The sequence below is a fragment of the Mesoplodon bidens genome, assembly GCF_964165515.1.
Source record: "Mesoplodon bidens genome assembly, chromosome: 7".
NCBI lineage: Eukaryota > Metazoa > Chordata > Mammalia > Artiodactyla > Ziphiidae > Mesoplodon > Mesoplodon bidens.
Genome location: NC_138164.1, coordinates 60,156,591 through 60,178,484, shown reverse-complemented (window position 1 = coordinate 60,178,484; position 21,894 = coordinate 60,156,591). Strand labels below are relative to the sequence as shown.

Below are 21,894 nucleotides of genomic sequence, written 5' to 3'. Positions count from 1 at the left end.
CTTTTTACTTTTTAAAATGTGGCTATTAGAAAATTTTTAATTACATATGTGGCACACTCTATTTCCGTTGGACAGCACTGCTTCTAGGGCCTTCCGTGAGAACCAGGTGACCTGAGAGGCCTCCTCTGGCCCCACTTCAGCTGCTGCCTGGTGTCCACCTGCCAAACAGGAGGCGCTGCCAGGGGAGGGATGGCCTGTCCCACACACGGAGCCCGACACAGAACTATTCACTGAATGGGCAGACCTGAGAAGAGTCACAGGGAAAAAGAAACGCCTCATGACACTACTTTCCCACCTTTTATTATTATTGAACAAATGGATGGGCGTGGAGACACAAGGGTGGGACAACAGCGAAGTTTCAATAAATAAGAGAAACGGGGACAGCAGTGGGCCCATGCCTGCACAGCCCCACATAAATAACGAGGTTGCTGAGCCAGAGTGGAGACGCGGGCTGGGCAGTCGCCCGCACTGCCCAGGCCAGGGGACAGACACACCAACACCACGGGGACACAGAAACCACCGAGGCCAGAGGCCTCACCCCTTACCCTCCAAAGCGCCTGAGATCTTGTGGGTGGCTGGGCAGGTTGGGGCTCTGTACCACAGCCCTGCCCAGGTCAAGTCTGTTTTTTCAATTTCAATAAAAACAGCAGGGTCAGGGGCAGGCACGTGCATTATGCCCCTTCTGTAGGCAGAGCCATGGATGGGCAGCCCCATAGGAGCCTTGAAGGTGGTGGCCCTGAAGCAGCAAAAACGGGGCCAGATAAAACTACTAGTGGGAGGGGTAGCAAGGGGTCAAGCTCTCCATCTACACGACCCAGCCCAGAGCCTGCAAGATGCTGGAAGGCCCTGGGCACCGAGACGCCACTCTCTCCCTGCTTCACAGTCAGAAGAATTGGGACCCAGTAATGGCCAGGGGCTTGCCCAGGATTAGAACCCAGGAACTCGGTTCCTAGCTCATGGCTTTTTGTTGACCCCTCCCTTTGCAGGACCTGTCAGAAAGGAAGGGGAGGTCCCCTCTACAGAGGCAAGGGGTGGCTCATCACTAAGGCGTGGGGCCAGGGGGGCCAGGTAGAGGGCCCCTCCCACCACTGAGGCCTAGCCACCCGGCGGTGCAGAGGACCCTGTGGGCTCCTAGGATCCAGCCAGGGCAGGGCACAGTGTCAGGGACATCCTGCAGGGAAGGACATGGGCGGCAGGGACGGGAGGGGCTCTCAACCTGCTCCTGCACATAGCACCCGCCGGCCAGCTGGCCTGCCTCCTCACTGGGGTGGACGCTCCCACCTCCAGGCCTTGGCCTTGGCTGTCTGTCTGCTGGGCCATTCTGGATCCTCACTGGCTCAGCTGCAGCTCTACCTCCTCCAAGAAGCCTTCGGAACCTCCCAGGGCAGGGCTGCAGTATCCTTAGATGAGACAGCCCCTCAGATGACCAGGTTGCTCTCACTCAGCCGGACCACATAGCAGTTCTCCTGGGGGACAGGGGTGAGGGGTCAGAGCTGTCAGGGGGCTTCTGGACTCCAAGAAGGAGTATCACAGCAAACAGTTGGCGCAGACCAGCCACAGGCCTCTGCCCAGGTGAGTGGGCAGGTGGGCGAGGGCCCCAAACTAGGGCCCAGGAGACCCCAGGAGGTAGTGAAGGGGAAGCGGGGTGACAGGAGGGGCAACATACCCAAGTGGTGAGTCCCCAGGAGGCAGTAGCCTTCTGTACCTCCACCCCTGCCTGCCCCATCTGGAGTCGGGGTTGGCACAGGTGCCAGCAGACACCTTTCCCCTCTGGTCCTCACCTCGGCCTTGTTCTCTGCTGGGGGCTTCAGCCATTTAGGGTGGCTTCCACCACTTCCCAGCAGTACCCGCTGCTCACTAGAGAGGCCACGTCGTGGGGAGTCAGGGAGATCACCCACTGAGGGCCCGGCCTCCGTGATGGTCTTCACCTCCGAGGCCACCGAACTCGTCCGCTGCTCAGGAATTCGGGCCACACGGAATCTGTGAGGAGAAGTAGTGCGATCATCCTCCATTAGAGGGGGGACCCCAGGTGTGGAGGGCGCAGCACCCGCCAGGGTCACACAGCAAGTTCATGGGTCAGAGCATGAGCCCTCCCCACGTCTTCCCACCCACTGACAAGCTCCCAGCACCTCCCGACATTAGGCTGCAGGGGGACAGGCTCTTAGCCTAAGGCGGCGCAGGTGTGATGGGGGGGCACTATGACCCTGCCCTGGGGCCCAAGGACTCCATGTGAGAGAGCGTAGCTAGGAAGACCTGGCTTTTCCCTGGCCGCCCCCACTGCAAAGAGGCCCACTGAGGCCAGGAAGGGTGAGGCCACCACTGAACCCACTGTTCATGGATCAGGCTGGGGCCCTGCCTCCCCCCAAGCTGTCATGTCACGTTGTGGCACCCTGCTGTGTCTATGCCCTCCTCACCTGCCCACAGACAAGATGGTGATCTCGCCCTGGCGTCCTGCCTTGGCCCCGACCTTGGGCGCCCTGGCTGGGTTGGGCAGGAGTCTGGGAGTAGGAGTGGTGGCAGCTGCAGCCTCGGGGGACAGCAGCACCTCGGGCCACTTCTGGCTACAACGGGAGCAGCAGGGGCCAGAGAGTGAGGCCAGGCCCTGCACAGTGTGGAGGTGGTGGCGATGCAGGCAGACGTGCGGCATGCTGGGTGGGCCCGGCGGCAGCCTGTGGAAGACAGGTGGGAGTGATCACTGGGGCAGGGCAGGCCCAGGAGACCCCAGGAGGTAGGGAAGCGGGGTGACAGGAGGGGCAACATACCCAAGTGGTGAGTCCCCAGGAGGCAGGCTGATTACCTGTGGTTTGGGGCCCTCCTTGCCCACTCACCTGGGCAGAGGCCTGTGGCTGGTCTGCGCCAGCTGTTTGCTGTGATACTCCTTCAGCAGCTCCTCCAGGGCCGCCGCATTCTCTGTGGGCAGCTGTAGTCAGAACCCGGCTCTGGGCCGTGAGGGACACTCCCCCCAACCTCCTGCCCCAGCACAAATCCCCCTACCTACCTGCCACCCCCTCCCTGGCCCAGGCTGCGTGCCTTTTCCTCCACCTCTCACCAGGCAAGAGCAGGCAGAGAGGCGGCAGCACCATGAGCCACAGTGGTCAGAGGGGGGCACGCTGGCCTGAGGTATCCCGGCGGGGGGGCAGGGCAGAGCTCTGGGAGGGATGGGGTCAGACCTCCCCCCTCACCTTTCTTCTCTGTGATCAGGCGCACCAGGACCCCAATGGTGTCCTCATTGGCGTCCTCAGTATGGTAGGCAGGGTTGACCCCTGGGGAAGAACAGAGGACCATGACCCTAGGGAAGGAGGCAGGGGGACACTCTGGACTCACAGGCTACACCAGGACATGGCAGCAGAGGGCACCCCTGGCCTGGCTCTATGCGTACCTAAGGGCCTCAGCTCTGATTCTGAGCCCATTATCACCTTCACTACTTACTCAGCATCACTGCTCCCTGCACCCAGCAGCATCAGGGGCTTAGCGGTTTCAGGGCCATCTGAACTCCACCGTCCCTGCAGAGTGTGTGGGATGAGGGAACCAGCCTCTCCCAGGGCCTGCCCTCTCCTCTCTTTAGCCTCAGGGAGCTGTGGGCTGCCTCTCTGCCCAGAACCTCCAACAGCCCCGGCAAACTCTGCCATCCCAGGCCTATCACCTCCGTGCATACTGACTGCCCTGTCGGTATAACTAACTGAGGACCCAAACCTCAAGGGCATGAGAATGGGCCATGCAATCATTCCTGGGCCAGCAGCAAACAGAACTCCTAGGGCTCGCACCCAGGCAACAGCCAACAGTTAAAGGTTGAGTCCTAGGCCAGGGAAACAAGTGCAGTTCCAGGCAAAATGGCCTGAGTTGCCACTTTCCTGCCTGCCTAAAGCGCCTGTCCCCCTCCTGCCCGCTGCAGACTGCAGTGTCAGAGGTTGAAAAGGGTGCTGGCATGGCAGGCACCATTCTATCTTGACTTGGCCCCCAATTTCTGTGAGCAGTGTTATGTGCATGTGGGATCCCGGCCCTACTGGCCCTCGGGGGACAGAGCGGGGGGGTAAGGGGAAGAAGAAAAGGGACCCAGGGCCCTGGGGTAGGGGCAGGAGAAACATGTCTCTCCCTCTGGGTCCAGGGCTCGTAACTCAAACCACAGCCTGGAGCTGAAACCTGAGCCTCTCATGGTTCCTGTCCAGGACAGCTGCCCTGCCAGCCTTTCAGGCCAGAGGTCGGAGGTCACCCTGAGTACCCAGAAAGCAGTCCAACCCTTGAACCACACACACAACTGCAGCCCCTGAGGAGTCCAGGCCCTTACAGCTGGGTAGGGCCTCACACAGGGAGGGAATCCCACTGAAGCCACTTGACCTCCGCTCTACCTCTGCTCCGTCCCCGTTGCCACCTCAGGCCGCCTCACCCTTCCTTCCACTTTGCCAGTCCGCAGTGTGTCTCCTCTGCGGCCCACGTGCGGCACCTCCAGGAAACTCTCCTGATTAGCCCTCTGCAGGCCTCTCCATGTCAGACTCTCCAGACCAAGTAGGTTCTCAGCCTGCGCCCTCTGGCCTCCCCACCCAGCCCCAGGCTGGGCCTCACCGCTGCCTCCGCCTCCAGGGCCAGGCCTGACCTCCTTGTGGGCCGTGCAGTGGTAGCCCTTCCGCTTGAGCAGGTTACACACCAGGATGCCTAGCAGCCCCATGAGGCAGAAGATGGGCACAATGGCAATAACCGCGTACTGGGCAGCCGTCTCCTCGGGGCTGCCCGCCCGCGTGCTGTTCCCAGGCTGCCGCGTCTCCCCTGCACCGCTCGCCCCTGCTGCCACCTCCACGCCACGTCGGGCCCGTCGCCCCCGCTCTGAGCAACACGGAGGATGGAGGCATGGAGGAAAGACAGAGGCAGAGAGAAACACACTCAGAGAGGCCCAGGGCCCGGGTTACTGTGGGCAGGGGTTGGGGCGGTGGGTGGTACCGGCATGTCCAGAGCACCCACTCTCCACCATGGTGGGGAAGTAAAGGGCAACTCACACCCTCCTTTTTGGCCATCTGACCAGTCAGCCAGCCTGAGCAAGGCCTCCTTAGCCCTCAGGACGGCCAGACTCTGAGGCCTCTGTCCACCCCTCATGATGAGTCACAGGGGTGAACAAAAGGCAACGGTGGGCTTCCCTGGTGGCACAGTGGTTGAGAGTCCGCCTGCCGATGCAGGGGACAAGGGTTCGTGCCCCGGTCCAGGAAGATCCCACATGCCGCGGCGCGGCTGGGCCCATGAGCCAGCGCGTCCGGAGCCTGTGCTCCGCAACGGGAGAGTCCACAACAGTGAGAGGCCCGTGTACCACAAAAAAAAAAAAAAGGCAACGGTGCACATGCCTCGGCACAGCAACACCAGATCCTGCCTCCCCACAGCCTGACCCACGAGTTAGGTGCCTCAGAAGATGACCAACTCAACAGGTGAGAGGAGGTGCATGTGTGTAAGCGTATGTGCTCACACTCAGCTACGTGGGTTGTTTCAAGGGGATTAGGACAGGAGACCGGTTGGGATGTGAGCCCCAAGCTGTGGCAGCCACCGGCTGGACAGTCTCTGCCACTCAAAAATGGGGTGAGAAGACACAGCCAGTGGACCTGCTGGACATCCTGTGGCTGCACACCCTCCCCTGGGCTAGGGGAGTGAGGACCCCACTGCCCCAGACGGACACTGCGGGGCCCTTGGGCTCAAGCTCGCCAGACCCCTCCCCACACATACAACGCCAGTCCTAGCCACCACCTGCCACTCACCGTAACAGCCACGAGGACCCAGGGGTGTCCAGGAGCACAGCTGACAGGGAACATGGGGGACCTCTGACAGGGCAAACCACCTGCAGGGAGGGAAGATGTTACTGAAGCCCAAAAACTATCCTTAAGAGAGGCTGGGGCTTCCCTGGTGGCACAGTGGTTGAGAATCTGCCTGCCAATGCAGGGGACACGAGTTCGAGCCCCAGTCTGGGAAGATCCCACATGCCGCGGAGCAACTAGGCCCGTAAGCCACAATTACTGAGCCTGTGCGTCTGGAGCCTGTGCTCCGCAACAAGAGAGGCTGCGATAGTGAGAGGCCCGCGCACCGCGATGAGGAGTGGCCCCCACTTGCCGCAACTAGAGAAAGCCCTCGCACAGAAACGAAGAGCCAACACAGTCATAAATAAATAAATAAATAAATTTTTAAAAAGGCAAAATTCCTTAAAAAAAAAAAAAAAGAGACTGGACCTTCCTACTGGGTACCCTCACTGGTCCTGACCCACCCCATTTCACAGATGGGAAGACTGCGGCCCACTCAGGTGAGTGAGGCTGGGACCCCAGGATCTCAAGTCCTGGTCACCTGGTCATGAACACCCACACCCCACCCCATGGCTCACCCAGGCTGGCAGTTTCCACATAGTGTGTCTCGAGTTGCCGTGCCCACCTGGGCCTCCAGCCTCCCTCGAGGGCTGCAGCGGGAGTGCGGCTGGCAAGGGCTAGAGCCCCAGGAAGCTGAGAAGGTGCCTGGGGGGCAGGACCTGCATAATGTGCCCTGCCCTGGTTCCTGCAGGAGGGAAAGAGTGAGAACAAAGCCAGGAGCCAGGCCTGAGGTCCCTGCCCCTGGCCCTCAACAGTCTTCCCAGGAGAGGTGGATGGGCAGGGCGAGCTCACCAGGTTGGGCTCCTCGCCGGGTGGGCACGGCCAAGGGGTTGTTGATGTGGCAGTGGCCAGAGGCCAGGGCAACAGCTGGAAGAAAAGAGGGCAGGACACACTGAGGGAGCGGAAAGCACTGGGACATGGCATCTCTGGGGCCACCTACCCCCCACCCACTTTCAGTCACCCCAGGCACAAGGACCACCAATATACAGGGCCACCCCCAGGCTTTGGGGACACTCTCTAACCTCAATCCCTTGTGCTACAAGTAAAATCTGCCTGTCCCAGACCTGCTGCATTGCCATTGCCTAGGCAAGGGGAGAACCACATCTGCTTCTGGAAAGTGCTGAAACGCCTCAGACAGGGCCAGATCAGGATCTTGAGCCCCTGGGTCTGTGAGTCATGCCCTTCTAGCTAACCAGGATGATGAGGAGGAAATTCTTCCGAATTCCTCTCTCAGGTTCCGCACCCCTTCCTGCTGCCTTGGTCCACACGCCACAGCTGAAAATGTCATTAACCAGCCTCAGTTCATCATCCCTGGGGCCGAGGCTGCAGATGGTGCCTCGGGGCCTTGGCTGAGTCTCTGGGACCACATCCTCCTCCGTGATGTTCCCACAACAAAAGGCCAGCCCGTTTACACCCTGGGACCCACACAGGGCATGACAGGCCCCAAAGGAAGGATCTTCTCCATTCGTGTCCTCCCCCTATTCCTCTCGGAGCTCCCTCTCTTCCTATTCCAGGTGTGAACTATCTGCCATGAATCCTGCCTGCAGGGGCGATCCCCCAGTCCTCCAGTTGGGCCGCAGTTTGGGGCAGGCACAGCGTAGAGCCAGCTACCCTGAAGGGCAGAGGGAATGTCACACGGAAGGTGTTAGAGACCTCCTCAGGCCCTAGACCCGGCTCCAGCAAAACACTGGGAGGCCAAGGGCACCAAGAGCACGTGGGGCAGGAGGCGCTTCCTAGGGTCAGACTGCCTCGATTCTTCAAAAGAAGAGCCACGTAACCAACCCCAGCACCCGCCGCGGCACGAGGTTCCTGAGTGCAGGGCTCAGGACTCACCTTCCCCCACGGTCCCATCCCCAACTCACCACAAGGAGGCAGGATAGGAGCCAGTGCGGTGGGCTCAGCTTCATCCTCAAGCCCCAGTGGGTCGCCAGCCTCAGGCAGATGGAGGGGAGGCTCAGACAGAGATGGGACAGGCAGGCAGGCAGGCAGCTGCCGTCCTCCTTCCAGGACAGGGCTGGAAAGGAACATCGAGAGGTGTCGCTGGGCGGGCAGAATGCTGGGGCGGCTTGGCCTACACCCACCGGCCCCACCTTCTGGTCCACTGCAGGCCCTAGCAGAGGTGGGGGCACCCTATCTGGGGCCAGCCTCCCAGGGCAGCTTCCCAGAGGAGGAAGGGCTTCCTGCCTCTTCCATAAACAGCCAGCTGCCCTAGGCCCGGGGAAGGGGAGCAGGGGAGGAAGGAAGCCTACAGCCTACAGCCTCAGCCCCGGGGGTGGGAGGAACGAGAGCGCTAACAGTGACCCCACGCCCGGCCTCCCCGCTTGCATCCCCAGCTCTCAGGCTCCTGCCTCTCAGAACTCCTTGGGGCCCACAAGCATGCCCGCCTCTCCTGCTTCTCTGCCTTCACTCTTGCTGTTTCTGCTCCAAGGAAGGCCTTTCCCGTCACACTTCAAAGCCCAACACAAAGGCCTCTTGTTGTGGAAGCCTCTCTAGACTTCCATTTCCCCAAAGCTCCCCCACCCCCAACCCCATCACAATGCTGGTCCTCCCATGGGCCCCACGGTCCCGCCTGGCAGACTTCTCCAGAGATCTGGGATGTGTCTGACTGCATCTCTTGAGCCGCGGGCAGACCTGTAGGGGTGGGGAGTGGCAGCCAGCATTCAAGCCTTCTGTCTTCTCTTGGGCACCTGCTGTGTGCTGGGCACTGCCCTCAGCACGGGAAAAGGTATGAACAAGACAGGTGCTGTCCCTGTCCTCAGGGAACTCACACCCCAGGGGAAACCAACGACCAACAGATAAACAGTGAGTGTCCCGTGCCAGATGGAGGGAAGTGCCAAGAAACCAAATAAGGCATGTGAGGGCACAGAGGGTGATGGGCACGGGCCTGAGGCTGAGCCCCCAGGCTCAAGGGTGTGGCCTCCTCTGTAGAAAAGTCTCCAGCCCGAGGAGGACGAGGTTGGAAGAACAGGAAGAAAAATTTGGATTGCACAAAAGGGATAGTGGCAGAACAAGGGAGTTCAATGACCTCTTTCCAGGAGGCCTGTCTCCAGGCTCAGGAGGGTGAGGGAGGAGTGTATATGGAGGGCCTCAGGCACAGGCCACAGGCAGCCTCTGAACCCCAAGGGGCAGCCTCGAGCAGCCAAGCCCAGCATGTTGAGGGGGCCCTGCCTGGAACCCTGGGGCTGTCTGATACCCAGCCTGGCAGGAGAAGCACTGCCTGCAGTAAACCCCAGGTCACGGAAGAGCCGAGAGCCCCTTGGCCTACAGGCGGCCCGGACTTCCCACCAGGAAAAGGAGCCGGAGGAAACTGATCCGGCTGTGCTGTGGGCCTGGCCTGGCACAGACCTTGGCGGGCCAGGGGTTTGAATTACACCCAGGGGAGGGGCTGGGGCAGTGGTCACACTATCCTCAGGACTCTCCAGGTCACTGGCAGTGGCTCTCGGCCCAAGGCCAGCTCAGGGGAAAACCTGGGACAGAAGGTCCAACCACGGAGTAGAGTGAAGGCTGCACCCTGGCAGTCAGCACCCAACAGGTGGCATCCTCTGACCCATCCTCCACCGGTCCCTCCTCCAACATGGTCACAAGTGTCCCCCCTGCCCAGGCCCAGTTCCTACTCAAGCCCATCTCTCTATGGCCCCCTCCTTGGTTCTTCATGGGAGCTCACCCACAGACTTGACCACGAGCCCCAAGGCCTCAGGTTGGCCCCGTGGCCCTGTCCAGCCCCCAGACCCAGCACCCGTCCATATCCCCAGGGTGGGCCAGAGAGCTGGGGCAGGGATGGAAAGTAAGAGACCCAACAGCCACCGAGGAGAGACTCCCCCCTAGTCCCACCCCTGGCCGTGACTGGCACCTGCTGGGTGACCTGAGCCCACAGGGAGGGGCTGTGCAGCTGCTCACCTCCAGACAGACGGGGAGCTATGGTCTCAAGACTTCGAGGAGGGAAGTGGGGTCCAAAGGCCCAGACTCAAAGCCAGCGAGGGCCCACTCAGGCACATTCACAGACGCTCGCTGCCTAGCGCCCTGACGCCTTCTAATTATGTGCTTTCTAATTACCCCAAACCAGCACTTACTCCAGTCTGGCTGCCTGAGTCTCTGCTTACAGCAGCTCCCCCAGCCCCCACAATCAGCCTGAGCCCCCAGAGGACCTGCCCGGTCAGGCAGCCACTGGCCTCCACCCAGACACCCCCTGCACGCACGTGGACCCCTGCTGCTCTGACTCCTCTCTGCACCTTCTCCCCACCCAGCCTCCAGCACCTATGCTCTGAGCCCTGGAACCCTGACTGAAAAGCAAGTTCAGATCAAGCCCCTTGGCTGGGGGAGGGGAGTCTGAGAAGGCTCCATCCCTACCCCTCTGCCTTCCAGAAGGCAGGGCAATCAGTGACCTTCCAAAGCCCTGCACCTCGGGGCACCTCCTGAGGGCTTCCTGGGGGAGGGCTGTCAAAGATGGGCAGACCCTCAGCCGCAGTGGTGGTGGTCTTCTCTGGCCTCAGGGCTCCTGGCAGAGGAGAACCACCCTTCAAGACCCCAGGGGCAGAGAAGGAAGTTAGCTTAGAGGCCACTCCTCCCTGAAATCTCAGCCTGGGGCCTGTTTCCACTGTCACCAACTCCCTGGGGGACCTGAGCCCCTGCTTAACCTTGCTGGGTCTCAGTTTCCTCACCTGCAAGATGGGGACGTTTATGTCCCAGAGCAAGGCTGTCATGAGGTTTAAACGAGGTAACGAGCCTGACGTAGGTCATGTGATTTCCTCCATCACCCCTTCTTTCCCTCTGCACCTCCCACCAAGGCTTATGACTGTTTGTTTGCTTACTTGTTTATTGCTTGCCCCCGCCCCCCTCCACCAGACAGTAGTGAGGGCAGGGATGTCTGTCTCACTCACCACAAAACCCTGCCCTGGTGTCTGGAGCAGGAGGCCTCCAGAAAACAGGTTCACAGGGGCATGGGGCGTGGGGCGGGGGGAAGGATTCGTCACACTCAGCCCATCCCCACCCTCCAAAAAAACGCCCAAACCATTAGAACCAGAAACTCCCTGGAAGAAAGCCAACTAGCAAAGCTGCGACCAGGGCCCCAAGCGGGAGGTGCCAGAGCCCCAGGGAGGTGCAGCCTCGGAGGCCTCAGAGAAAGAGGAAGCTGTGTCACCACCCGGGGCCTCCTCAGGCCTCAGCAGCTTCCCCTTTCCCAGAACTGAAGCTCATGGGGTCACCCGGCCCCAGCCTGGGGCCCCATCTCCGCGCATTCCCTCTCCAGCCTCACCCGCCTGCGGGGTGGCCTCCTCCGAGGGTCTCCCACGGCTCCATGTTCACCCCACCCCTCGCCTGCCCCCTGGCCTCCTCCCTGGCCTCCACTTCAGCCCCCCGCAGCTTAGGCGTCTGAACACCCAGATCTGACCCCTGTCCCTCCCCACAACTCCAGCCACTCTGAGCTTCTCTCTGTCCCCCACACTTGCCTCTCTCACCTGGCACTGGTACCTGCTGTTTCCTCTGCCCAGAAACCCCTCCCATCACCCGACTGACAGCTACCCTTCCTTCAGAGCTTAGCTCGAAGTCACTTCCTCCTGGAAGCCCCCAACCACCACCTCACTTGTGCAGTCCTCACCCTGGGTGTGACCAGGCTACGCACCCACCCCTTTCCCACTGACGTGCTGCCCCCGTGCCGGGTGACCAGCACGTGAAGAGGTATGTGCTGAACCGGGGGATCAGAAAAGGCACTCAGGAGAGGGTCCACCTTCTCCCAAGGTCGAGAGGGCCAGGGACCAGGCTGACAATCAGCTCGGTGCTTTGTGACCGCCTGGAGGGGTGGGATAGGGAGGGTGGGAGGGAGACGCAAGAGGGAAGGGATATGGGAACAGATGTATATGTATAACTGATTCACTTTGTTATAAAGCAGAAACTAACACACCGTTGTGAAGCAATTATACTCCAATAAAGTTGTAAAAAAAAATTTAAAAAAATAAAAAAAAAGAAGCCTAAAGGCTGGGCTCGGGGTGGGGGATTGAACCCGGATCTGAAGCCCTTGCCTGACTTGGGGAGAACCAGCCTTCCTTGCTCTGCTCTTCACTGGCTCTGTGCTGTGGACCCCACCCCCATTCCCCATCCCTCAGAGGGCTATTGTGAGGCCGAGAGAAGGCACATTAAATGCTCAGCACAGAGCCCGACACAGAGCAGGCCCTCAGTAAGCATTCACCGTGCCTCAGGTTCCCCATGTGTAAATCGTGGAGGGGGTTATGGCACACACTCGATGGGAGGTAGGAGGTACAAACGAGATTCTCTTATATTTATGTACAATGCTTGGCGCAGAGCCTGGTACACGGGAGGTGCCTGATGAGACACACTGACAATCTCGGGGGTTGGGAGGGTGTAGCAAGGGAGAGAAAAGGTTGGTGGGCAGATCCCAGGTCACACCAAGCTTAGGCTGCAAGCTGAGAAGGCTGCATTTCCCCCAGGGCCTTGAAAGGTTAGCGGGGGAGGGAGAGGTGCGGAACAGCTTGCTTCTCAGAGGGCTTGCTGGGCCGCCTGCCAAGTGAGGCAGGGCTGGGGAGACGAGGTGGGAAGCAGGTACCCACCTGGAGCAGGGGGTGCGGGGCAGGTATTTCTGTTTCCCAGCCAGTGGCTTGAACGCCTGGGGACCTCCCTGCAGCCTCCAGGGGCTAGGGTTGCCTGGAAACACAGCTGGACACAGGCCTTTCTCGGCAGTGGCTGCACCCTAGGCAGGAAGACAAAGGCCGCCCATCAATAGAGAAATCCAGGTTAGCAAGGAAGCCAGTGGTTCCTTGGCAACTGGGGCTGAAGTAGGGCAGTGCCCACAGTGGGCGGTAGTGAGGACAGCTAGGCATTGCCTCCTTTTCATCCTCTGCCCTCACAGGGAAGGGAACAGACTCCCATCGCCTTGGGCCAGGCCCTCACCCTGGGTTGCCTCCACTCCTCACAGGAGAGGTGAGCGTCCCTGCTTCACCCTTGGGTAACTGAGGTTGTGGCCTTGGGTCACCCAGCCAGGGGGAGGTAAGGCAGGGGTGGAGCCTAGGCCTATCTGACAGCTTCCCACCTCACTCTGGCCCCTCCTACCCAGGAGCCTGTCCCAGGGCCTGGCGCAAAACAGATGTTCTGAGCGTTTGCCAACCTGACGGCAGAGACTAGGGAGCTGGCGGCACACAGGAGGCGGCTCACCTGAAAGACTATTACAAAGCGCGCGGGCAGGCGCCAGGGAAGGAGGTACTGCCGCCACGGGGGTCTCTGGGGCCTCTGAGGTTTCCTGCATGCCTAGTGCCCTGGTCTACCACAGCTCCAGTAGGAAAAGGCACTGGGACCTGTGGGAAGCAGGAAGCCCAGGGAAGGAGGGGGAAGAGGAAGATCCCAGGGTAGAGCCCAGCTCCCTAGGACGAACGTGGGGCTGGGAGCCCAGAGATGTGCAGAGGCTGCCTCAGGGCCACTCAGTGAGAAGGGCTTCCCCATTCCCACGCCCAGCCCAGCCTCAGGCAGCCAAGATCTCCCAGGTCACAACCCTGGGGTGAGGACTCCAGGCACACCAGGCAGCAGCTGCTCCCTGGCCCCCCACCAGGCCCGGGCTTAGAAGGCTCAGGGGTGTGAGGTGGGCAGGTGGGGCCGAGGGGGCTAATTGGCCCTTAAGGCTAAGAAAAGGGCTGAGGCAGCCAGACAGGGCCCACCCAGCCCCTCCCAGTCTGGGTGCAGATGCAATCCCTGCCCCCTCCCTGGCCTAAGCCTGGGGCTGGGGGGTGTGGCAGGGGCCCAAACCAGACAGTCGTCTCTGAGGCAGAGCTGGGGCTCCCCAACACCCCTCACTAAGAACCTACTACATGCCCATTCCCTTACCAGGCCTCAAAGACAGGGTTCCAGGCTTCACAAATGAGGAAACTGAGACTCAGAGTAGTACCCTGTAACCACTTAGTCTGAAAGGAGACAAGGTTTCCCATGCGGAGTGGGGACAGGCAGCTGGCAGCCCTTGCTATTGCCACCCCAGACCTGGCATTCCCGCTGTTCCCACACGCCCTGCTCCAGCCCAGCACCCAAGCACTCAGAACCAGAGCCTTCCTGCAGGGAGGCCGCGCCAGTTCCCAGGACAGGATGGCAAAGCGCTAGGAGGGCTGGAGGACACCCCACTGCCCACCAGCTCTCGCCACTGCTACCTTCTCCTCCGAGAAGCCACCTTTGCCTCCTGCCCGGGCCGCGCATCTGTACCGATCACTACTGTGCCAGGGTGCCCAGAGTTGCTCAGCCCCGACCAGGCTGACTTGGGGAGGCTTTGAGAGAGACTGAGGGGAGATCACAGGCCCAGCCTGCCCCGTTCTCCTACTCCTCCTCCAGACTCAAGGTGCTGGGGAAAGAGATTGCCCTGGCCCTGGCAATCCCAGGTCAGGCCCTAACCAACAGAGCCTGAGGATGGAGGTCAGCCTGAGGGGGAGGCTGGACCCGGAGCAGTCACACCTGGGCTCAAGCTCTAGGTCATCACTTAGGAGCTCTGTGACCTTGGGCAAGTTACTCACCCACCCTGAGCTTCAGGGTCCTCCCCTGCAAACAGGGGTTCTGGTCCCTGTCTCCAGGGATGCTGAGGGGATAAATGGAGCCCACTGTAAGTAATACTGGTCAGGGCCTGGCCTGACCAGGCCTCTCCTGAGCACCAGTCCTCAACAGCCCGCAAGGGCCAGAGGAGGAGCCAAGCTCAGAACCAAGCAGCATCCAACAAAGGTCACCCAGTGGCTCGTGAGCAGGCAAGAGTGCTTGGGGAACCCAACATCAGTCCCACCAGCATGGGTGGATGAGTCTTGGACTCGCCAGGTGGACCCTGGGTGCCCATTTCCCAGCCCTTACACAGGCCTGTGTCCACCTGCTCCCACGCCAACTGAAGCCACAGTCAGGAAGGCGAGGGGTGCTGAGCAGTCAGGACGCAGCCCTACATCCCTGAACTTGTTTCCGCCCCTGTGATTTGGGACAACTGTGCCTGTCCAGCTGACCTCCTGGCACGGCTGAAGGATCCATGGTTCATCAGGGAACAGCGACTCTTCTTACAATCAGGCCTCAGCCCAGGTGCCACCTCCTGCAGGAAGCCTTCCCAGCCTCCCTGTCAGGGTGGACCCGCCCCTCTCCTGGCCCCTTCAGCCATCATTGTTCGAAGTCCCCTTCAGGGAGGGAGCAGCAAGTGCACGCAGGAGGTGGGGCACGGCTCCATCCCTGCGCTCACTGCTCCTTCTTACCGTGAGGGTGTCCAGGTCCAAGTTAGGTCCCTCCTTCTGGAAGCCCTCCTTCCTTCCCTCTCCACCCACACACTCAGACCCTGCCTCTAACTGGCTGCAGAGGCCCCTCCATCCCTCTCCTGTGTCAAGCAGCCAGGACACACGCTCAGAGCCACATGGGCAGTTTATTATTAGAGCACTCATCTTTCCCAGGGTGGCCTGGGAAAAAGCTCTGGCCTTCCAGGCAAACATACCTGGGTTAGGATCCCAGTGACACTGGAGTCCTACAAGTCCCTTCCCGGCTCTGGGCCCTCTTCTCAATGCCTGTACCTGCACGGGGCTGCTGATGACCTGGGCATGAGGCTGAGGATGAGAGCCTCATGGTCCTACCCAGGGCTGAACACACAGCAGGGATGCAGCCTCGGCACCTCCGTCTTCCCTGCCGCCCCAACTGGGTGCTAAGGTCTGCCAGAGGTCATGTCCCAGTCCTGAGTCGGGGAGGGGTGGGGGGTGCTGCTGGCTGATCTCAGGCAAAATGCCTCCCCCTCTGGTCCAGCCCTCCAGCCTAACCTGGCAGAAGGGCTGGCCCTATAACGGAGGGAGTGGGCCTGAGCAGACCTACCACCACTTCCTCCTCCCCCTGCAGATAGCCAGCCTGGTCCTTCTTTGAAAACTGACACCAGAGTTGTCAGACAACCCTGGCCTCCCACCTGGTGCCTGGTGGAGATGGGGCTGGGGGCTGGGCACGAGCTTGAGTGCCAGACTCCAGCACCAGTGACTGTGTGACTCAGACTAGGACTGGACCCTTCTGCCCTCTGAGTCTGGGCTCCCCATTGAGCCGCTTTGGAAGGAAAGGGATGCCCTGCCAGTGCTGCTGCAAGGAGCCCCGCACCCAGGGCCTAACACACATTAGGGCCTCAGGGGGGAGCGTCTCTGCTGGCCCAGAATGAGAGCCTTGCCTGAGGAGTCCAGGGCAAGCACCAAACTGGCCCCTACGCACAGGAGTGGCCTTGAGTTTTCGCCCCTAACCCCCAGCACACGCTCGGGAGCACTGGAGACCCTGGGTACCAACCTCCCTGTGCATCCTAGCACACAGTAGGCCCTCAGCCTACGATGACTGCCCTTCCTCAGGAAGAGGCCTGGCCAACACAGATATGGCAGGGGGAGAGGAGAGGCTGTTGGCCAGGCCAGGCCGGCCCCACCCACAGCTGGGCGTGTGGTGCCCATGAGGACCCCACCCCTGTGCCTATTCCCAAAGGTGAGGGGGGACATGTGGCACATGGACCACACAATGAAGAAGGACTAACGCTGGGCTGGGAGGGCTTCCTGGGGGAGGCGGTGGGGCTGGGGCTGTACCCTGAATGGTCAGGAGGGTTCTAGAAAGGGGAGACAGCAAATGCAAAGGCAGAGTACAACCAAGGCATCTGGTAGGGAGGGATGAGAGTGAAAATGTAAAGTTCAAAACCTCGATGCTAGGATGAGGAGTCTGGACTATATTTTGCAGGCAAACAGTACAAGTTACCTTAGGGAGGCCACTCTGGCACCGTGTGTGAGGGAACTGGAAACAGGGGCAGAGAGGCCAATACAGGAGTCTGGGCAAGGACAGCAAGGCCCGAGCTGGAACATAAGAGACGCCCTGATTTTGCAAAGGCATGTCTCAGGCCTGCTTCCAGTCCTGGGCCACGTCCAGTCTGCTGGGGGACGTGTGGCAGGACAGAAGGTAGGTTCCCTGTCTAGAGGGTGAGAGCCAGAACATCAGGGTTGTGCGGGGCCTTGGTAAGTCCCAGCACTTCTCAGAACCTGGTCTCTCCCTCTGTAAAATGAGGCTGACCCTATGAGCAGGGGAAGGGGGCTGAAAGCTTCCCCTCCTTGGCCCGAAATGGGCACCTGCCTCTAGCAACTGTATCACACGAGTCCCAACCGGGGCCACACTGGAAACCCAGCTGGGCCCCACCACCATCCCTGTGGTCCAGGCAGCACAAGTTTCCAAAAAGGTTTGGCTTGGGCAGGGCACAGGGTGGGGCTGGGACCAGAAGAGGAGGTTAACCCTTGGTTAACCCTTCCCCTCTCCCTCCCCTTCCAGGGCCCTGAGCTATTTCCACCTCTTTGCTGGGGATGGAAATAACTCAGGCTCAGCCCCAGGAGACCAAGACAGCTATTCTGATCAGCCCCAAGAAGCACAACTCCAGTCATTCCAGAGAGGACAGAGGGACACCCGGATCCCCAGCTCCAGCTCTCGGCAAAGCAGCAGCAGTGGGCAGAGCTAGCAGGGGCCTCAGGGAAGAATGGGGACACTGAGGCCCTGAGAGGGTAGGCACAAGCTCAAGGTCACTCCTAGCCTGTCCCTCAACCCCCGCAGTGTGTGGGTGGATTGGGGAAAGTGCCCCTAGAACAACTCTGAGCAGGGGCACAGGGCCTCTCAGGTATGGTGAAGGTCAAGTGGGACTCTCGATTCTCCTGCTACTCTTGGAGCCTGGGCTATGCTGCTGACTCCCAACATTCTTCAGAGCCACATGGACGTTCCCCAAGCCAGTTACAGGCTCTAGAAGGCAGGAGACAGGACTTTCTGGTGACCTCTGGCTAGGAGGTGAGAGGTAGGGGGAGGGAGGAGGAAGAGGAACAGGAAGACCATGAAACCCAGCCACCCCTTATGTTCTAGACATATGTACACCACACTCAGAACTCACAATGGCACACCCTGCCGAGGTCATGTTGCCAGCCTGCGTTTGAGAGAAGGAAGCCCAGATAAGCCATGAGCAGATATTAGGAAGGGGAGTGGCCCTCTCCAAGCATCTTACAGGGCTTCAGGCACAGGAGACCTGAATTCCAGTCCTGGCACTGTCCTGGCACTGTGTGACCTTGGGCAATCACTTCACTTCTCTGAGGTTCTGTTTCCTTCTCTGAAAAACAGTCAACACATCTCAGAGCCACTGTGAGGATTCAACAAGAGCACACCATAAAGCATTCAGCATAGCACCTGGCACTGTCTCCCCAACTCTCTCCCCGACCCAGAATGCAATCAACGTTTTTAGAGGATGACAGCAGAGGAGAGAACGTGCAGATCCTTCAGCAGGTGTCTCCTCACCTCTCCTGGGCTAGGGAGCCTGATTTCCATTCCACTTTGCACGAACCCAACAGACCCTCTTGTGTGGGTGGGGGCCTCAGGAGGGTCTAGCCCAGATGGTGAAGAGGGCCTGCTCCAGCTCTCCAAAGCAGAGGCGACTCATGCCCCCCAGGAACATGCCCCCTCTCCCCCCAAGAAGGGAACTGAAGAAAGGAGATGGACACCAGAGAAGTCAATGTTTATGGGTCAGAATTTTCGGCGTGATCTGAGGAGCTGTGCTTCCAACCCTGTCACCAGCACCTGGGCGCAGCCCCTGGGCCACTCTGTCCCCAGCAGACAGCCTGCCCCCACGCCCTACTGCAGTCTTTCTGCCTGAAGGGAGGTAGGGGAGAACAGAGACAGTTGACAGTTGACCCCAAAACAATTGAGGATCCCGAAGTGATGATTCACATTCCATTCACAGCCCAACACCTCAGTGTGCAGACAGGGAAACTGAGGCCCAGCGAGGGCGGGCAGGATCTGAGAGCAAGATTATGCCTGGGGGGCTTCCCTGGTGGCGCAGTGGTTGAGAGTCTGCCTGCCAATGCAGGGGACACGGGTTCGAGCCCTGGTCTGGGAAGGTCCCACATGCCGCAGAGCAACTGGGCCCGTGAGCCACACTACTGAGCCTGCGCGTCTGGAGCCTGTGCTCAGCAACAAGAGAGGCCGCGATAGTGAGAGGCCCGCGCACCGTGATGAAGAGTGGCCCCCGCTTGCCACAACTAGAGAAAGCCCTCGCACAGAAACGAAGACCCAACACAGCCAAAAATAAAATAAAGAAATAAAATTAAAAGTGTTAAAAAAAAAAAAAAAAAGATTATGCCTGGGCCCAGTGAGAATACACGTTACCAGGGACAGAGCTTAGCCAGGCCTCTCGGGGAGAGAGAGAGAGAGAGAGAGAGAGAGAGTGTGTGTGTGTGTGTGTCAGAGAGAAAAAGAGAGAAAGATGGAGCCTGTGTGTGTGTGTGTGTGTGTGTGTGTGTCAGAGAGAAAAAGAGAGAGAGAAAGATGGAGCCTGTGTGTGTGTGTGTGTGTGTGTGTGTGTGTCAGAGAGAAAAAGAGAGAGAGAAAGATGGAGCCTGAGGCTACCTCAGGGGCCCTCAGCTGCTGCCAGACGTATCAACCCACCAGATGCCCCTCAGCCTTGGCCCCTCTCCCTCTGCCAGGGCAAGTCACTCAGGGTCCACCCCCCTCACTAAACTGAGCTCCTGAGGGACGCCCTCTTGGGGACAGTCCTGGAGAGACCCTTGTCCCCTCCCTGGCCTCTCTCCTTCCAGCCCCCATCTGCTAGTAGGTGTTTGAGGTCCCTCCTCTTTCTGCATCTTACTCATTTCCCTGAGGTGCAGACGCGAACACACACACACACACACACACACACACACACACTGCACTACTTGACCCCACAGCACACTATGACCCCACACACACACACACACTGCACTACTTGACCCCACAGCACACTATGACCCCAGTGCTTCAGAGGCTGGTTCTCACAGTCACTTGGGGTTCCTCCCCCTCTATACCATGTTAACTCACGTTCATGAGGGCCCTGGCCCTGTCCTGGTCACACCCCAGGCCACACACACACTCAGTGACCCCAGTAACCCGGGGTCTCACTCACAGTGGGCTGGGGTCACGGTCACCCGTAGTGACCCGGGGTGTCTCTCTCACACAGTCAAACGCACACACTCCGCCTGTCAGAGATACACAGAGCCCCTCGGTGTCTCCCCCTCGGCCCAACGTCACCGCGCAGTGTCCGGGCCACACGTTCGCCCTGGCTGGGCCGCCTCACGCGCCGTGTCACCCACAGTCACGGGCTGACACCGTTCAGAACCCCCCCTCCGGCCGCCCCGCGCCGCAGCCACACTGAGGAGCCGCCGTCCCGCCCCGCACCCCGTCCTGGTCTCAGTCCAAGTATCCCAGGCCGGGGCGTCTCCGGGGCCCGCCGGCTCCTCAAACTGCAAGTTCCGCCGCCGCCTCCCCATCACGCACGGTCGGGCCTGGAGCCGCGACCGGAGGACACACAGGTCCCCGGGCAGGGAGCTCAGAGACGGACGGGGGTCCGTGCGCGGAAGGCGCCGGGACAGGACGCGGGGGCGGGGGGCCGCGGGGCCGGGGCTGCGGCATCCGCCGCGCCGGCGAACTTCCTCAGAGACGCTGAGAGGCAAGGGGCGCCGCTCGGGCCCGCATCCCTCTGGCCCCGGCCTCCGGGTTCGGACTCCGGGCTGGGGCTCCGCGCGTCCTCCTTACCTGGCCGCCCCGCGGCAGCTCCAGCAGCCCAGCTCCCACGCCGACGCGGTGCCCGAGCCCGGCTCGGCGAGCGCACGGGCGGTCGCGCAACCTGCGCGCCTTTTGAATGAATCGCCGCCCGGTCCGGGAAGGCGCGCAGCCCCACCCCCGCGCGTCACGGCCGTCGGCCCCGCCTCCGACGTCAGAGCCCAGGTTCGCGACCCCCGCCCCCCGCCCCTGGAGACCGCCATGGGGCTCGCGCTCTGCAGCCCGGCCGTGCTGCTCTGTGTCGCCATCTCTCGCGCTCCCCGGGAACTTCAGGGGGCTGCGCCGGACAAGGCCTCTCGGATCAGCCCCTTCTGGGCTCCAAACCAATAAAGAAGGGGTTGCAAGATGCAAGATAGACTGGAGACTTGGATGCTTCTCTGAGACCTGTCACTATTGCCAGTGCAAACGGGGCCACCGCTGTCCCTCCCTGGGTCTCGTTTTCCTCCTGGAAATTGGCAGCCAGGGACAACGACCTCACTTTGCCTTGTTGAAGAGGCCCAGGTCCACCCTCAGAAACCCCACCTGGTTGTTGAGAAAGACCTGGTGAAAGTGAATCTGTAATGGAGGCCCACTTGGTGGTCTCCTGCCCATTCTTCAGGGCCCAGCCTAAACCTCCTTCCTCCAGGAGGCCTCTCCTGTCTCCATTCCCCGCCCCTCCCCTCTCTGCCAGGATAGTTAGTCCCTCCTTCCAGCAGGACAGATGATACACTGCTGTCCCTTCCCTACCACCAGCTGTCCCACCCTGCTGATTCCCAATGCCGGCCATCAGGGTGCGCAGCAGGGGGTGACTAAGGACCCCAGGGCACTATTCGTATTGTATTCCCAGCTCTGTGAATCGTGCCCCTTGGAGTTGTGCCATATGGTGGGCCAGAACTGGAGGCAGCAGCTCAAGAGCCAGGGTTTCCCCCACTCAGTACCATTCAGGGGATCCCAGGTGGCCCTCCCAGGACAGCAGGGCTGGGAGGAGATGCAGACAGTAGGGAGGGCCTTGTGCTGGGGGGGCAGAGGCCTGGCTGGGATCAGGATAATCACAGCTCATGGCAGAGGTGGAGGAAGGTAATAAATTGTTAGGGATACATTGTGAGGGGGGGTGGAGAATTCTAAATAAACTGTGATAGCTATATCTGAGCCATGGGGTGAGGGGGTGGGAAAGGTCAGGTCTCCAGGGTCCAGGAGATCCCGGAGGAAAACTGGACACCTGCAGAGGGAGGGGGAACGGGTAAGAGATTCCATTTCCTTGGGCCAGGCCCAGGTTGTGAGGGAAGGGCAGAAAGAGCTCCAGGTCGCTGATGTTGGGATCATAGCACCAGCCAGGCCCCTTGTATGTCAACGAACACCCCCAGAGCTGGGTCAGGGGTGATCCCAGGGTCACATATCCCACATCCACAGAAGGATGTCCAGAGAAGATCCATGCTGGGGACCTGCTGAGGGGGCTAGAGCAGCCCAGGACGCCCTCTATCCCTGCAAATGTTTTCTTTGTAAGGGTACCTTCTATGCCCCAGTT

The 21,894-nt window shown here is 60.4% G+C and overlaps 1 protein-coding gene across 2 annotated transcripts; it reads right to left on the bottom strand.

Annotated features, from left to right (window-relative positions):
• Positions 1 to 284: 284 nt before the first annotated feature.
• RELT (RELT TNF receptor) lies at positions 285 to 20,475 on the bottom strand. Of its 2 annotated transcripts, XM_081241315.1 has the most exons (12): positions 20,364 to 20,475; positions 12,389 to 12,528; positions 7,691 to 7,842; positions 6,621 to 6,695; positions 6,347 to 6,513; positions 5,733 to 5,812; positions 4,561 to 4,818; positions 3,183 to 3,263; positions 2,829 to 2,910; positions 2,415 to 2,669; positions 1,782 to 1,980; positions 285 to 1,466 (listed from the first exon to the last, which is right to left on the bottom strand). In XM_081241315.1, exons 3-12 carry the CDS (start codon positions 7,733 to 7,735, stop codon positions 1,419 to 1,421), a joined length of 1,290 nt encoding a protein of 429 aa, XP_081097441.1. In that variant the 5' UTR covers positions 7,736 to 7,842; positions 12,389 to 12,528; positions 20,364 to 20,475; the 3' UTR covers positions 285 to 1,418. The 2 variants fall into 2 exon arrangements, with proteins under 2 accessions (XP_081097441.1, XP_081097442.1); XM_081241316.1 differs by lacking the exons at positions 4,561 to 4,818; positions 12,389 to 12,528; positions 20,364 to 20,475 and having other exon boundaries at positions 7,691 to 7,851.
• Positions 20,476 to 21,894: the final 1,419 nt, after the last annotated feature.